General features: G+C 38.7%; 1 protein-coding gene across 1 annotated transcript in view; it reads right to left on the bottom strand.

Annotated features, from left to right (window-relative positions):
• SCYL3 (SCY1 like pseudokinase 3) overlaps positions 1-17,694 on the bottom strand; it is a 126,043-nt gene that overhangs the window by 82,673 nt on the left and 25,676 nt on the right. Inside the window, exon 3 of the mRNA XM_073592827.1 lies at positions 10,906-11,019. Within this exon, the coding sequence (XP_073448928.1) occupies positions 10,906-11,019 (114 nt within the window). The remainder of the gene's footprint in view (positions 1-10,905; positions 11,020-17,694) is intronic.

Raw genomic sequence — 17,694 nt, 5'->3', positions numbered from 1 at the left:
CCCTTGTATTGTGACCCCACTATATCCCTGATACCCCCTACACTGTGACCTCTCTACATCCGCGATACCTCTAGCACTATAGCCACCCAAGCTACCCCTATACACCCCAGATCCCCCCTCAGCATTGTTTTCCCCCATACACCCTTGATAACCCCAGGCACCATTATTCCATCCAATGAAGATACAGTGCATGTAAACTTTTGGCTCTGTGCCCACCTCCAGCACTGCACTCACCTATACCAATCAAGCTGGCAGAAGGAGGGGCAGAGGAGGGAGCATCCCTCCGGGCATTCCAAGTCTTTCGGTGCAAACAGTGCTGGACAGCTGGGCTCACCATGACACCATTGACAATGCTACTTCCGCAGGCGGGCCCTCAGAGCTGCCAACACAGCAGCTCCCACTCCAGCTGCTACCCCACAGGCTTTGAGTCCTAAGCAGAGTGCTCAGGACCTCAGACTGGGCCGAAGGTTTACCTTCCAACAAGACAATGACCCTAAGCACACAGCTAAAATAACGAAGGCGTGGCTTCACAACAACTCTGTGACTGTTCTTGAATGGCCCAGCCAGAGCCCTGACTTAAACCCAATTGAGCATCTCTGGAGAGACCTAAAAATGGCTGTCCACCAACCTTTACCATCCAACCTGACAGAACTGGAGAGGATCTGCAAGGAGGAATGGCAGAGGATCCCCAAATCCAGGTGTGAAAAACTTGTTGCATCTTTCCCAAAAAGACTCATGGCTGTATTAGATCAAAAGGGTGCTTCTACTAAATACCGAGCAAAGGCTCTGAATACTTAGGACCATGTGATATTTCAGTTTTTATTTTTTAATAAATCTGCAAAAAAGTCAACGATTCTGTGTTTTTTCTGTCAATATGGGGTTCTGTGTGTACATTAATGAGGAAAAAAAATGAACTTAAATGATTTTAGCAAATGGCTGCAATATAACAGAGTGAAAAATTTAAGGGGGGTCTGAATACTTTCCTTCCCCACTGTGTTTTTAGAGTGCAATTGTATGATAGTTGATAATTGTATGTAGAAATTCAGAGATGTCTGTTCCAAACAAGGAAAATGATTACATCTAGATGGCAATCAAAGATACCCCCCACTGTAAGGGACTGGATTAGTACAATAAATTAAACCCTTTGCAGAGAAAGAGCAGTGTATATAAAGAGGTAATTCTAAGGAATTTGATGAGATGTGGAGGCTGTGGTTGGAAAAAATGAGACCCACTGAATAAAGTGGAAAGAGTATATGTAAACTGGAAAATATATAGAATAGTTAACTGCTAGCGAAAGGATATACTAATAAGTAAAATAGGTGCAGCGCTAAACAAAATCAAAAGTAAAAAGAAAGAAACGTCCAGGGATAAAAAAGAGGATATCAATATAATAAAAGTCCTTCAAAACATACAGAGCATAAATAATGTCCAGACTTCCTGTGGAGATCCACCGAGCAAACGTGATAAACACAGCAATAGTGTTGTCTTTATGATCCCTATGGGAATGCTTTCATGACTCTTTAATCAAGGGTCCTGGTCATCAGGTGAGAGGCCATTCAGTATATGGTGAAGGGCACTTCTATCACTCACTCATTATTGCTGTGTTTATCACGTTTGCTCGGTGGATCTCCACAGGAAGTCTGGACATTATTTATGCTCTGTATGTTTTGAAGGACTTTTATTATATTGATATCCTCTTTTTTATCCCTGGACGTTTCTTTCTTTTTACTTTTGATTTTGTTTAGCGCTGCACCTATTTTACTTATTTGCCTTGAGGGATTTGATTGCTTGACCCTGGTGTTCAGCTGCTTTTTGGTTTTTTGCATACATGCGCTGATATATTATTTATTGAAAGGATATACTAGACTAAGATTGGAATGATGTGTTAGCTAACCCCAACAAGAGAATTTATAGGTAAAATCAAAAACCGTTTGATAAACCTGTTTTAAGAACATTGATCCTAGTATAGTGGTTTGGGAGGGGGGAGGGTGGGTAAAGATTGGAGGAATTAAGGGGTTCACACTAGTTTTGTAATATTGGAAATAGGGATAGAAGGGGGGGGGTGGCTACCCATATGGTTTCTGTCTTGCTTTTTCTTTATTTACGGGTATTTGTCCTCTTTTTGGACCCCTGCTTTGGTATAATTATTAACCCATATGGTGCTGCTGTGATAATGTTTAACTGACTTTTTTTTAAACAATTGTATGGAAAAATAAAAAAAAATCTTTTTTAAAATTGAATAAAGAATAAATTAAAAAAAAAAAAAAAAATATTGTATGATTTTATTATGTTGATCATTTTTCCTGTAAATGAAAGACCATTTATTATGTGTATAGAACTTTGTTTATTTTTGGTACATATTTAACCACTTGACCTCTGGAAGGTTTTAGCCTTCATGACCAGAGCATTTTTTGCTATTCTGCACTGTGCTATTTTAAACAGGCAATTTCTCCATCATACAACACTGAAGGCGAAATTAAATTTATACATTTTTAATTTTTTTTAATGATTTTTTTTCAAACAAATAGAGCTTTCTTTTGGTGGTATATTATATAGACGAAAAATTACCAAAAAATTTCGAAAAAAAAAAAAAAACCCACCCTACTTTCAGTTATAAAATATATTCCTGAAATGAAATTTCTTCAAAAATTTAGGTTAAAATGTATTCTGTTATGTATCTTTAGTAAAAAAAATATCCCAATAAAACTCTGGTTAGGCCACATCTGGAGTACTCCATCCAGTTGTGGTCACCAGTGCTCCAAAGGGATGTGCTGGAGCTGGAGAGAGTCCGAAGAAGGGCAACAAAATTAATAAGGGGACTGGAGGACCTCAATTACGAGGAACGACTACAGGCACCATATCTGTTCTCTACAGAGAAGCAACACTCGTGAGTGGACATGATAGCAATTTACAAATACCTCGATGGTGATCCCAGCATAGGAAAAAACTATTCAGTCAGGGAGTGCAAGAGAACACGGGGCCACATAATGAGATTGGAGAAGCGGTTCAACCTTAAATTGCACAGGGGGGTTTTCACTGTCAGGGAAATAAGGATGTGAAACACTTCCACAATTGGTGGTGGCAGCAGGAAGTATTGGTAGTTTTGAAAGACTATTGGATGTACATCCTAAAGAACACAACCTACAGGGATATGGGAAATCATAGACACTGACACGCGTACACCTACACAGGTTGAACTGGATGGACTACTATGTAAGTGGAGGAGAGAGAGAGATAGCGATAAAAGAAATAGAAATAGGACAGACTTATGGGTGTATTTAAGTTTGTTGCCAGTGGTTTAGACATTAATGGCTGTGTGTTGAGTTATTTTGAGGGGATAGCAAATTCACACAAGCTGTATACAAGCTGTATGCTCACTACTTTACATTGTAGCAAAGTGTCATTTCTTCAGTGTTGCCACTAAAAAAAAAAAAAAAGATATAAAATAATAATAAAAAAAAAAATTACAAAAAATGTGAGGGGTGTACTCACTTTTGAGAGAGATAGACATCTATCTATATACACACAAATTTATGCAGCTATAGATACTATACCCCAGTAACGGCAGTGATCAGCGACTTATAGTGCGACTGATAGTGTGGCATAAAATCTGGCACTAATAGACACTGGTTGGGAGGGATCCCTTTGATAAAGTCACGTGGTGTGACGCAACGCGTCAGGGTAGGAGAAGTCAGGTGCCGGCGCTTCTCGGGGACGGCCGAACCCGGAAGCTCTATACATCCACTGATCGCTGTTATTTTAGATGTAAGTTACTATGTTTTTTCAATAAATGTGTATTTAATTACTGCACCATGAGACCTCTCCTTTGTTTCTAAATAAACTGCTGGGATTGCTGGGAGTGCTGGGAGCTGCGGGAGGAGTTGCAGAGAGACAGACTCATTTGATGTTAAAGAAACGCTGCAGGAAACACATCCTCTCCTAGAATATCTACCCGCTCTACTTGGCCCATTGGGGGCCGCTGCTGGAGGTGAGAGGCTGGGGGAAACACTTGGGAGATGCACTAGAACGTGCATAGAAGAAAAGTACCAGTCACTGCACATTTTGCACTGTGTTCAAAGACTGTTTTTTGTGGAAATCACCCATCACTACTGCACTTTCTGTATGGACTAAATTGCACTATTGTCATCGTTTGGGACAGCTTCTCTGTTGTGGGATTATCTGTCCTATCGCATTCGATTTTTTATTAATTCAAAATATTAATTTAAAATATTTATTATTATTTAACATTTTTACATTATTTTCAATCATTCATCAATTATGCACTAGAATATTTATTATGGTATGACTGCACTACTATTTTGGAATTCATTTTTATATTGAGGATTATATGGAAATTTTGCTGACCTTAGGAATTTTCTTGCACTTTATGTCAGTTTATTACATCCATTTTTTAGCTCACGTTGAAGATTCACTTATTTTGACATTAGCACTAGAAATGATTTGATCTCCGGTTGTTGCCTGTGAGACATTGGTTACTATTTGTTTATGATTTTTTCTGTGTTTATCCAGTCTGGGAAGTCAGCTCATTATATTCACAGGTTCACTGTATTATTGTCACTTGATGAGGGGTGGCTGATATAACTTATATTTATTTTATCGAGCACTGAGACAGTTTATATTTAGTTTTGAGCATTTTTGCTGGTATTCACTTTTTTATTTATTTAATATTTTTTTTTTTTTCACATTGCAGAACTGATTTTTTCTTTGATTAACTCCTGTATGGTGATATTTATTCCTAGGCTTTAAATATATTTTTTCTGGCATTGATTATATGAGGTGGAGCCCACTTTGCCAACTTCATCCTATATCTTAGTTCATTATAGCTGCGATTTCGGATTATTTGTTACGGATTGATGGAGTAACGCCACATATTTCTATCTAATATCTTGGAGAACCAACCACAGATCTTCTGTGGATGTGGGCTGCCTCAAATCCTTCTGTCTCTTCACGTAATCCCAGACAGACTTGATAATGTTGAGATCAGGGCTCCGTGGGGGCCAAACCATCATTTCCAGGACTCGTTGTTCTTTATGCTGAAGATGGTTCTTAAAGACCTTGGCTGTATGTTTGGGGTCATTGTCCTGCTGCAGAATACATTTGGGGCCAATCACATACCTCCCTGATGGTATGACATGATGGATAAGTACCGTATTTATTGGCGTATAACACGCACCCCAAGTTTAGGAGGCAATTTTAAAGGAAAAAAAAAAAAAAAAAACTTACATTTAAATGCCCATCAATGCAGCCTTATCGGTGTCCATCTGCAGCCTTGCCCAGTGTCATCTGCAGCCTTGCCCAGTGTCATCTGCAGCCTTGCCCAGTGACACTGCAGTTTTTAAATATGGTGCCGTCGAGAGACACAGAGCCGGTCCTGTGTCTCTCATCGGCTCTTGGCTGCTTTCGGCCCCTCTCGTAGTCCTGTGGCCGCCGACATTCATACATAGCCGAGTGTACTCGGCTAGGTTCGGCTAGCTCCGCTCAGTCACGCCCAGTCCCTGTGTTATGTCCATCTTAGGGCGGGATTTTCCCCTGATTTTAAGGGGAGAATAGTGCGTGTTATACTCCGATAAATACGGTATCTGCCTGTATTTCTTAGCATTAAGAACAGCATTGATCCTGATCAAAGTTCCAACTCCATATGCAGAAATGCAGCCCCAAACTTGCAAGGAACCTCTGCCATGCTTCACTGTTGCCTGCAGACACTCATTGTACCATTCCGCGGCAAACAAACTTCCTTCTGTTACAGCCAAGCATTTCAAATTTTGACTCATCAGTCCAGAGCACCTGCTGCCATTTTTCTGCACACCAGTTCCTATGTTTTTGTGCAAAGTTGAGTCACTTAGCCTGGTTTCCACATCAGAGGTTTGGCTTTTTGGCTGCAGTTCTTTCACGAAGACCACTTCTGGCCAGACTTCTCTGGACGGTAGATGGGTGTATCTGGGTCCCACTGCTTTTCACCACTTCTGTGCTAATGGCACTGCTGGACATCCTCCTGTCAAAGGGAAATAAGCATGATGTGTCTCATCTGCTGAATCGGGTATCGTCTATAGTCCTCAACATTGCCCATTTCTTTGTGTTTTCCGAAAAGCATATTTTGAAACCCCAGTCTGCTTTGAAACCTTTGCCTGGGAGAGACCTTGCTGATGCAGTATAACTACCTTTTGCCTTGTTGCTGCGCTCAGTCTTGTCACGGTGTATGACCTGTGACATGAAACATTCTTCCACAAGCTCACCTTAGTAGCAGAGTTTGGCTGTTTCTCCCCGACTTTGTGTAAGTGTACAAAGTGTGCAAGTATAAGAATTGAGGCTGGTTTAAAGTCAAAGGGTAGTCACTCCAAACAATAATTTGATATAAATCTTCTGTTCACTCCCTTTGTATTTGGAAATTGATAAAAACCTAAAACTTTTGCACAGTACTATAAATAAAAAAAAAAAAAAAGAAGGAAGGAAGGAAGGAAGGAAGGAAGGAAGGAAGGAAGGAAGGAAGGAAGGAAGGAAGGAAGGAAGGAAGGAAGGAAGGAAGGAAGGAAGGAAGGAAGGAAGGAAGGAAGGAAGGAAGGAAGGAAGGAAGGAAGGAAGGAAGGATTCTCCAGACTCTGCTGAATAAATTGAAGAAATAATTAGCTATGATTACGCGCTGATCATAGCAACAAAAAGGGTCACCGTGACTGCCACTCCGCACTCCACTGAAAGTAATCCTCCCCGCTGAGCTCTGGTTAAAAAAAAAAATTATTATATATATTATCTATCTGTGTCCCCCCCCCATACACAGCCTGGGTCTCTCTCATTTCTTCCCCCCCCTCCACAGAGGAGAGAATAGGCTGTGCAGAGGGAGAAGCGGCTGGCGCCTGGTGGGAGGATTGACAGGCAGGCAACAGTAAAAAATCTCCTGTCTCCACTGTGTCATTACGACCCATATAGATTAACTGATATAGAGAGAGCACCTGGTTCACTGTTCTCCATTGCTGGACTGTGGGTGACCACAGTTCCTAAATGATAAAAATAAACATTAAATAGTCATTCATGTGTGTGATCTCTGGCACCAAAAAACGCAGTGTGGGTCTGCCGTGATAAGTCGAGCTGCAATCGCAGCAAACCACATTTCGTGGAGCTTGTAGCCCAAAAAAAGGTCAGTTGCTTCTTTTGGGCGACATGCTTCACGCGATGTGGTTTGCTGTGATTGCAGCACGATTAATCTGGCGACAATTGAGGCAGAACCGCGTTTTTAGGTGTTATTCAAATGAATGGCATCTGAAATGTGCGTTGCGCAATATGTCATTCACACCTGGGCGTTTTGAAATCACGGCGATTCTGCCCACTATTCAAAAATGTCCATGTATGAATGCAGCCTAAAAAGAAGAGCATTGAGGCTGGAAAAAAAAAAAAAAAAAAAAAAAGGGGGTTAACGTGGAAGAAAAAAAATATATATATTCTATTATAAAAGAAAAAACACTAACAATATAGAATATTAATTGATATAGCTTTTCTCAAATATAAGTTACTGGGAAGGCCAGATATCGCCGCGACTCCAGGTGAATAAACGATAAAGAGCGGCCTCAGCCTACATGTCTCCACCAAACTACACACCCTGATGCATTTCGCCCCACCCTATGATTAAGCCCCAGTGGGTGGGGCGAAATGCATCAGGGTGTGTGGTTTGGTGGAGACATGTAGGCAAAGGCCGTTCTTTTATTCACCTGGACTGGTCGGGGGTACCGGCGATCCATTCCTCTTTCCATTTACTAATCCCTTGGATTGGTATTAGGACAAACCTGAGCCCCACGTTCTGGGTCACCGGAATATGCTTTCACCTCTACTTTGAGCAGTGGCAAAAAACATTTAATAGGTTGCAGTGACATACAAGTGTACTTTAGTTTTCCTTAGTTAAAATTGTAGTGACAGGAAAAAAATAAATCCAACCAACACACACACACACACACACACACACACACACACACACTTACTTTAATTTGATTTTATGAAAGCAGAGGCTCTGTAGAATAAAATTGTGGCAGTTGCAATTTTCAATATTTGCGCAACTGTTAATCAAAAATATAAAAAAAAAAAAAAAACACCCTTAAAATGAATTTTAGTGCACGAAATCCAAATTTGGTTTGTAAAGCAAACATGGGGTTGCATCAAGTAAAATAGGCGTAACCCTTCATATAATCCTGCCAGTGTGTTCGTTAGGAATGAGATCAGAAAAAGTCTTACATCCCAACATTATGCCTGACAATTCCGCTGGGTGAATAAAAATAATCTGAGAGGCAAGACTGCACGATTACAACCATACAGGAAAATGAAGATTCAGATTACAGAACAAAAATGGCTGTTTTACAGATTTTCTATTTACCAGCTGCAAACTGAGTGAGCTGCGACAGTTTAACGATAGAGGCAGCTGCTCCTCGTGTGATTTTCAGTTTGCAAACACACTTAAAACAGATAATAGGCAATTATGAAACCAGTGTACCTGCGAGGGAAAACATGGGAATATGGCTATTTATAGTTTTGTGGCACTCCATGACTGTCCACTTATCACAAAGCTTACAGACTAAAGTTAAAGCTAAGTAAGGCACTCATGCATGCTCGCTCCCGAGCTTGTTTGCAAAGGATATAACAGCAGGTAGTACAGTGCATTCAGAAAGTATTCACAGCGCTTCACTTTTTCCACATTTTGTTATGTTACAGCCTTATTCCAAAATGGTTATATTGGTAAAAAGTTAAGGCTTAGAACTGCGTATCTACAGACACTCCGTTCTAAGCCTTAACTTTTTACCAATATAACTTATTTGGCACCGCTGTACTTCTCTTGCGGCGGGGTTGAGGTGTGGTTTGGGGCTTGAAGTTGGCCGGGGAGGGCTGTGATGCAAGGAGTTGGTGTGCCATCCATTGCTTGGAGCTGGGTCGCATAGGAGACACGTGTGGACGCCTGCTTTGGATCTGGGAAGCCCTTCATCTTTTGCCGCTACATGCCTATTACCCCTGCAGGGGGTATGAGGAGCTGGTGAGTGGGGACCCTTGAGGGGGATCACGGAAGTCACCGGATATTATTATTTTTTCAGCACAAGAGTCACGATTTTTCATGAACATTCTTGCCATTCTGGAGCTTCGCCTTTAATACTATATATATTTTTTACTTTTTTATATGTTGATTTTATATGTTGATTTTTCATTCAATATTTGAGGTTGATATTCACTGGAGTGGACATTTATCACGTGTTTTATTATTACACGCTAGATATTAATATTGTTTACACAATTTTTTCCTATTCATCTAATGTGGGTTAGCAGGGGAAGATTTTGATGGTCACATTTTCTCTCACTGCAATTAGACCTTTATGCCACTTTTTACACCTTTTCACTATGGTAGTGTTACTATGTTCATTTGAATAGATATTGAAACACATATGTGCTTATTAGCTTTGTTTTATTTTATTTTGTTTTAGGTGTAGTTTTCACATGGGTTTAGTATTATCCTTATAGGTGTATAGCACACACACCCTACAGGATACCCCGTCATAGGGAGCGCCACTTACCCCTATCCCTATTTTTACGGTTATCATATGTCACCCTTCTTTCAGGAGGTGTGATCCAGGAGAGGCTGCATACCGGTCCTGTCCTAAGCGCAGGAATTGTGTTTTTCTACTGTAAAACTTTTGTGCAAACCAAATCAATTTAGGCTTATTGTGATTTTTTTTTTACCAAAAATAAGTAGAAGAGTACATATTGGCCTAAACTGATGAATAAATTCGTTTTTTTATATATTTTTTTTGGCTATGTATTATAGCAGAAAGTAAAATAATGCTGTTTTTCTTTTTCAAAAATGACAGTCAACCGCAGAGGTGATCAAATACTACCAAAAGAAAGCTCTATTTGTCTGAAAAAAAGGGACATCAATATTGTTTGGGTACAGCGTCGCACGACCGCGCAATTGTCAGTTAAAGCAACGCAGTGCCATATAGCAAAAATGGCTTGGTCAGGTCAATAAGGGGGTAAATCCTTCCAGGGCTGAAGTGGTTAAAGTGTCATAAAAAGTATGTATATACTTAGTTTTTTTTTGTGGAATATAGAATTCCATCATTCCATGAAGGGACTTAAAATATAAAAGGATTTTGGTTCTATTGTATGAACCCTGTATAAAAAAAAAAAAAAAAAAAAAAACCCTAGGGGATGGGAGTGTTCTGGGAACAGGGAAAAAGAGTAGATGGACCTAGTAGAGCATTATGTGTTTTTACCTCTGTTTTATTAGGTCAGAGATTTACTATAAATAAAAATTAAATTTTTATCCCTACAGAGGTTGCAGAGACTAAAATATTAATTTGACTAGGGTGCATATGGTAAATGAAAAAAAAACACAGCAATTTAAAATTCTTTTATGTTATGAGAAGTGCAGAATCAAGATGATCTAAGCAAACAATGATGCGATTTATGCGCTTAATTAAGTCAGCCACTGAATCTCAAGTGACCTCCTCTCTAATTTAACATTCGGTAGAAGCAATTATCTGGGGAGATGACACGTCTTATGAACTCTACTGTGGGATCAATTACAAAATGTACAAACAAAATATACAAAAATATGCCTGACTACAAATGCAACATTCAAACAGTCATCTGGATGGTTGCCACCATCCTACTGTTCTTACAGCGTTTCAACACTATAAAAGTTGGCAATGCGCTTAAAACATGCCATTTGGCACCATTGGAGACAGCAGTTTTCTTTCTAACAAGGCAATACTCGGTTTAGAGAAAGCACAATTCAAAATTTTAGAGCATTACTGAGCTCTTAAAAAAAAAAAATACTTAGGACTGATGTAGCCATGAAGCATGCAATTAGTACAAAGATTTCTACGTTGGCACATTATACTACATGCAAAAAAGCCTTACCTCAGGAACCACCTCTGTTAATTTGCAGACCATCTCCATTCCACCCAACTTCCAGTGTCCATCTTCACTCACAAACAAAGAGGAAAGACACACATTGTTATGGGAAACCTTTCCCTGCAATAAAAACAATAAGACTTGCATATAAAACACAGAATAATCTTTTAGCAATATCTGACTATATGTCAACTCAATTGATTGAAAATAAATAAAGGGCAAAACACTATAGCAAAACGTATTGTTTTTAGTAATCCAGGGGCATGTTTATAAAGCAGTGAATGTTTCATTCACAAATTATTCACTGCAATTTAAAAACACATGCACCCAGAAGATTGACCTGCAGTGAATAATTGGCAATTGTTACATTCAACGCTTTATAAATATACCCCCAAAATGTACCGTAATTAATATTTAATGGTATTGTTTTCTTTTGAATTCAGGATCCACATACCTTTACTTATATGTTTCTTAAACTTTAAATGCAGGCCAAAGTTACCAGGAAAAGGGACAGACGCGAGAGCGGAGACAAACCATATAAAACTGCCAAAGGTGCTTACAACAGTCAGTTTTTATTCATTATGGTTTAAACCTTTTAAACTATTTGCCGACCTGGTGTATGTATATTTTATATATATATATATATATATATACACACACACACACACACACACACACACATATACATATACACACATACATATCTCTTCACGGGTGGGATTTAATGCGCACCCAGCACAGTAAAGAATGGGTACCATAAAGCTCCCGATGCATGCTTGATGACTACTCAGTCTCCCGGCATTTAGAGCCACTTAAAAGACCCAGGAGGAGGCAGTGGGAAGTGGTTAACAAAAAAAAGCATGTTGCTGCAGCTGCTTAAAAGCAGCAGCTAAGGCTGGGCTTTAACTTTTTTTTTTTTTTTTTTTTTGGCAAACAAAAAACAAAGAAAAATTCCCAGCTCAACTCACCACTTAAAGGGCAAGTTCACCTTTAGGCTACTTTCACACTGAGGCGCTTTACAGGCGCTATAGCGCTAAAAGTAACGCCTGTAAAGCACCTCCCCTGTCACTCCAGTAGGGCGGTGCGCTTGCGGGACAAAAAAAAGGGCCTGCAAGCAGCATCTTTGCAACGCTCCTAAAGCACCCCTGCACATTGAAATCAATGGGCAGTGCCGTGTGAGTGCCGCTTTTAACCCTTTATTCAGCCGCTAGCGGGGTTTAAAGCCCACCACTAGCGGCTGAAAAGTGTCTCTAAAACGATGGTAAAGCGCTGCTAAAAATAGCGTCACTTTACCGCCGACGCCCCAGTGTAAAAGTGCCCCTACAGAAAAATCTGTAAAGTAAACTTACACAGAAAAACGCCTCCACTGCCACCCCAGTGCTTTCCACACTGGAGCGGTGCGCTTGCAGGATGTGAAAAAAAGTCCAGCAAGCAGCATCTTTGGGTGTTGCGGGAGCGGTGTACACATCGTTCCCAAAACGCCCCTGCCATTGAAATCAATGGCCAGCGCTGCCGAAGCGCCTGCAAAGCGCTTTGGTAGTGGCACCCCGCTAGTGGCCGAAAAGCGCCGCTAAAACTTGCGCCGAAGCTTATCAAGCTTTTCCACTTTTGATACAAGAGGGACAGAGGCTAGAGGGTGCAGCCAGTGGTGTACACATGAATTATATCCCCTTTCAATATAGGAGCCGTGCTGCAACCATGAAATCTGAATGATCTCACAAGCATCCCAAAAGTTATGTCAAAAGCACATAATATTTGCAAATGAAAGCCCATCAATATAAGCACTAAAAGGTGTTGACAACTGAATTAGAAACAAAAATGTTTTACAAAAAAATTAGCTAAAGAAACAAAAAATACACCCTGTTCCAAATTATTATGCCAGTGATATTTTTCTCATTTACCTAAATAATTGATGTAAACAACAGTCAACATAATTCTCATGTTATCAACTATTAAGAGTACAATTCAAATTTTATTGAACAAACCTCCTAATAAGTTTTTTTTTCAAAATAAAAAACTTACAATGCACTGTTCCAAATGATTACGCACAGTAAGTTTTAAAACACCTTTTAGGTTGTAAAGAACTTAAAATTGTCATTTGTTGTGTTTGCAGCATATTTACTGAAATCAAAAGCTATTTCAATAAAACTGTGAACATTTTAATTTTTTAAACATTTTAACATAGGACCCCTTATTTGATAGCAGCTTCACAAGTCTTGCATCCAATGAACTTGTGAGTTTTTGGACAGTTACTGCTTGAATTTGTTTGCAAGATATCAGAATAGCCTCCCAGAGCTGCTGTTTGGATGTAAACTGCCTCCCACCCTCATATATGAGGATGCTCCAAAGATTCTCAAAAGGATTGAGGTCAGGGGAGGATGGAGGCCACACCATGACTGTCTCTCATTTTATCCCCATAGCAGCCGTTGATGCAGAAGTATTCTTTGCAGCGTGAGATGGTGCATTGTCATGAAGATGATTTTATTACGGAAAGCATAGTTCTTCCTTCTGTACCAGGGAAGGAAGTGGTCAGTCAGGAACTCCACAATACTTTGCAGAGGTCATCTTTACACCTTCAGGGACCCTAAAGGGGCCGACCAGCTCTCCTTCCCATGATTCCGGCCCAAAACATGACTCCACCACCGCCTTGCTGACGTCGCAGCCTTGTTGGAACAGGGTGGCCATCCACCAATCATCCACTACTCCATCCATCTGGACCATCCAGGGTTGCACAGCACTCATCAGTGAACAGGACTGTTTGAAAATTAATCTTCATGTATTTTTCTGCCCAGTGCAGCCGTTTCTGCTTGTAAGCGTTGGTTAGTGGTGGCTGAATGGAAGGTTTATGCACGGGGAGCGCATGCGCGGAGGCTAGCGGGACTGACATGTCTGGCTAGAGCTCTGCTCCGTGAGGGGGAGAAAGCCGAGATAACGAACTAACCCGGCGGCACAAAAACGAATAAAACATTATTCATCTGTTCCTGAAAGGTGAGAGGAGCATTTTGACACTAAAATGGTGTTGGGGGGTGCCAGAAACAAAACTAAACAGACCCCTAACAACGGCACACAAGCACAGAACACCACAAAAAAAGCGCCAGTCTCCTCAGCTACATTTACCTCACAGAAAAGAAATAAGCCTAAGATGTTACAGCATATCTCCCCTGGGAACTCAGACTCAGAAAGTGAATTAACTTTACCACACACATCATTTCAAGAACCTGTAGTTCCCTCAAATATATTAAAACAATTTGAAAAAATGCTTCATAAAGCGTTAAGGCAAACTTCAGAACAAATCACTAATAACCTGACTAAGGAAATTAGAGAATTGGGACAACGCACAGCCTCTCTGGAACTTAAAGTAGAGGATATTGAAAGCACAACCCAAGATTGTGTGTCTGAATTGGAAATATTGAAGGAAGAAAATATCACTTTGCAAAATAGGTTGGAAGATTATGAAAATCGAACCAGAAGGTCCAATATATGTTTAAGAGGAATTCCTGAAACTGTAATAGACTTGCAAGCAACTGTTACAGCACTGTGCCAAGAACTATTACCAGGCATACCACAGGAAAGGCTGGAAATGGATAGAGTGCATAGGGCTCTTAAGCCCAAGAAAGTGGATGGCCCCCCGAGAGACATTATAGCAAAATTTCATTTCTATAAAACAAAGGAACAGCTTTTAAACGCAGCCAGAGAAATGAACAATCTTGTATTTCAAGGTTATAACTATCAACTCTTTGCTGATATCTCTCAATTAACAATCTCAAAAAGGAGGTCCATGAAACCCCAATTGATAATATTACAACAGCACAATATAAAATATCAATGGGGCTTCCCATTTTCTTTACGCTTCACCCACCAAGGTAATAGAATTTCCTGCAGAACAGCTGAAGAATTGCAACAAACCCTCCAAGATCTCAATCTAGTAGAAGGGAACCTCACCACTACTGTATCAAGAAGAAGATCAGCTTCAACCTCTTCCCTCCAAAACGCACATCAATCTGAGGCAAAAAATGGTACTCAGCATCTGAATAAAAGAGGTCGATTTGCATCATCACCCCAAAGTCAAGAAGATTCCATGGACTGATGAATTTTTTCTTTAATATTCAATTTAATACATGTTACTAATACTGAATCCTTTGGGGATAAGAATAATATTTAGATATTGCTCTAATTGGTCCTCTTTTTTGTTTTTCTTTGCCTAATTACCCCTTATTGCTCCCTGATTTACAGGTTATAATATGGGATGTAATTAAATACATATTATACATTTATGTAATTTTACTAATTATTCCTAAGCTTCAAAGGAAAATGTATTAATTTATGTGATCCCCCCTTTTTTTTTTTTTTTGTTCAGTATAAAATAATATTGAATTTTATATTATGAACATTTATTTTTTATAATCCTTTACTGGACTTTTTATTGTATTTTTTGAATTCATATTATATTATTTTTTATTTATTTTTTTTCTCAAAAAAGGGGATCTATTATTATCAACAGCTAATAGGCTCAGATTTATTTACAGGTTAATGCTATGTAGCTAAAACGTAGTGAGTTACCCTATAACAATGTATCCCTTTTTTTTTTTTTTTTTTTAATTTTGAAACATATTAGCATAATATGTGGGTAAATTGTATCCACTGTTATTAGTTCATTCTGGCTATTTCATTATAGAATTTAGTTTTATTTATATAAACCTAAACTCAATTTATTCTACTTGTACAGATATTTTTTTTTGAAATTTCTCATTCCATAATCACTTTCTTTATTTTGCCACATTAGACGGTAACATATGTATGACACCATAATACATATTTAGGGCTATTATCACCACATTTTTGTGCTGTACAATATTTATTTTTCATGCGGTTCCCCAGTGCACGGAAGCTTCATGCGCCTCCACCTGCTTTCCTCAGATCCCCACAGCGTTATGTGGAGATTCGACGAAGGCTCCTCGTCCCCTGATGGTGAACTCTACTCCCCATCACGGGTATTTTTTGAATACAGATATTTCTTTACTGTATTATTATGCTATATACTTCATTATTTTTCCTTTTTCGTTACTATGATTGACTGTACTAAATTTTCTTTTCTTTTCTCCTTTCTTGTGTCCGCGAAGGTGAGTCTAAAAAATAATTGTGATAAATATATTCTAAAGAAAATAGCAAGACTGTGGATTACTTTGACATGGCTCCTTTAAACATATTATCACTCAATGTACAGGGTTTTAATGTACCTCAGAAACGTACAAAAGCATTTAGGTCATTTCAAACTAAGAAGGCACACATTGTCTGCCTGCAAGAAACGCATTTTACGCAGACTAATACTCCCAAATTTTTTAGTAACTCCTACCCTCAAGTGTATACAGCATCAGCTAATGTTAAAAAACGTGGCACTCTTATAGCTTTCCATCGCTCCACACCATTTATATTACAATCTGAAATTAAAGATCCAGAAGGGATAGATTTAAAACTAAAAATAAATTGAAATCCTTACATAGCCCTCTACTCTCCTTCTACAAGAATCCTACATTTTATCCTGCATGGGTGTATCCTAAAACCCTCAAGGAATGGATATCTCGTGATGTATTATATATGTACAATTTTGTAGATTCTTCATCATTTATCCCTTTTCAGACTTTAAGTGAAAAGTATAATATACCTTCATCGGAGCTGTTTAGATACCTCCAGATTAAAAACTTTTTCACACCATTATTAAAGACTACAACCCCACTAACCCAACTAACTCCTTTTGAAACATTATGTAAGAACAACCCACATTCTAGAGGCATAATCTCCATTTTATATTCACATTTATTGGTTCAAACCAATAACAATGAACCACAATATACCCAGAAATGGGAAAAAGATTTAAATCGAAAATTAGATAATTCTGAATGGAATCAAATATGGAATACTACAAAAGCAGCATCCTCTAATATATTAGCGATTGAGACGAGTTATAAGGTGTTAATGAGATGGTACCTTGTACCAGCAAAGATAGCAAAATATGTACCAAATTATTCTGCACAATGTTTTAGGGACTGCTCTGAACCGGGAACGTTGTTTCATATTTGGTGGTCGTGTCCAAAAGCACAAACATTTTGGAAGGAAATTTTGAGAAATTGCCTCTAACCTATTTGATAGAATAATTCCCTTTGATCCTGCAATAGCGTTAATAAATTTAAAACCTTTAAATCTAACGTATGTACAGTTCAATTTGCTAGTGCAATTATTCACAGCAGCTAAACAAACACTAGCAAGAGCTTGGAAAACATCTAAATTTGATCATAAGTGAAGTGCTAATTAAAATGAATAACACCATGTCCCACGCTAAAATGATAGCTATTGAAAAGGACACAATTCAAAAATTTGAAATAACGTGGCAACCCTGGATTGATTATACTATACCACAAACCTTTGACAATCAAGTACTACTACCGTGGTAGTTTGAATGTTGAATTGTACAATATATATTTCATCATAGTAGTAAAGGTATATGGCCTCACTTCGCGGACTTTTCCTTTCTTCCTCCTTTCTTCTCTCTATCTCCTTTCCTGTATTTTTCTCATGATTTAAACTATGATTTCGAAGCTCTCAGTTTTTCTTACTCAATAGTTTTTATGTATAATCTACATTTTGATAACTTATGTTGCTGCTTGACATTGTTTTATCATTTTTTAAGGAAAAGCCATTAGATTCTATATAAAAAAAAACAATTGAGCTTCCTTTTTGATTGTATTACTATTGCAACATGTAATTTGTGCATTGTTACTACTCTACTGAATTATAAAA

The sequence above is a fragment of the Aquarana catesbeiana genome, linkage group LG07 (genome assembly GCF_042186555.1).
Source record: "Aquarana catesbeiana isolate 2022-GZ linkage group LG07, ASM4218655v1, whole genome shotgun sequence".
NCBI classification, from domain to species: domain Eukaryota; kingdom Metazoa; phylum Chordata; class Amphibia; order Anura; family Ranidae; genus Aquarana; species Aquarana catesbeiana.
Note: the sequence above shows the minus strand (reverse complement) of the source record. Positions and strands in the feature narration are given on the sequence as shown.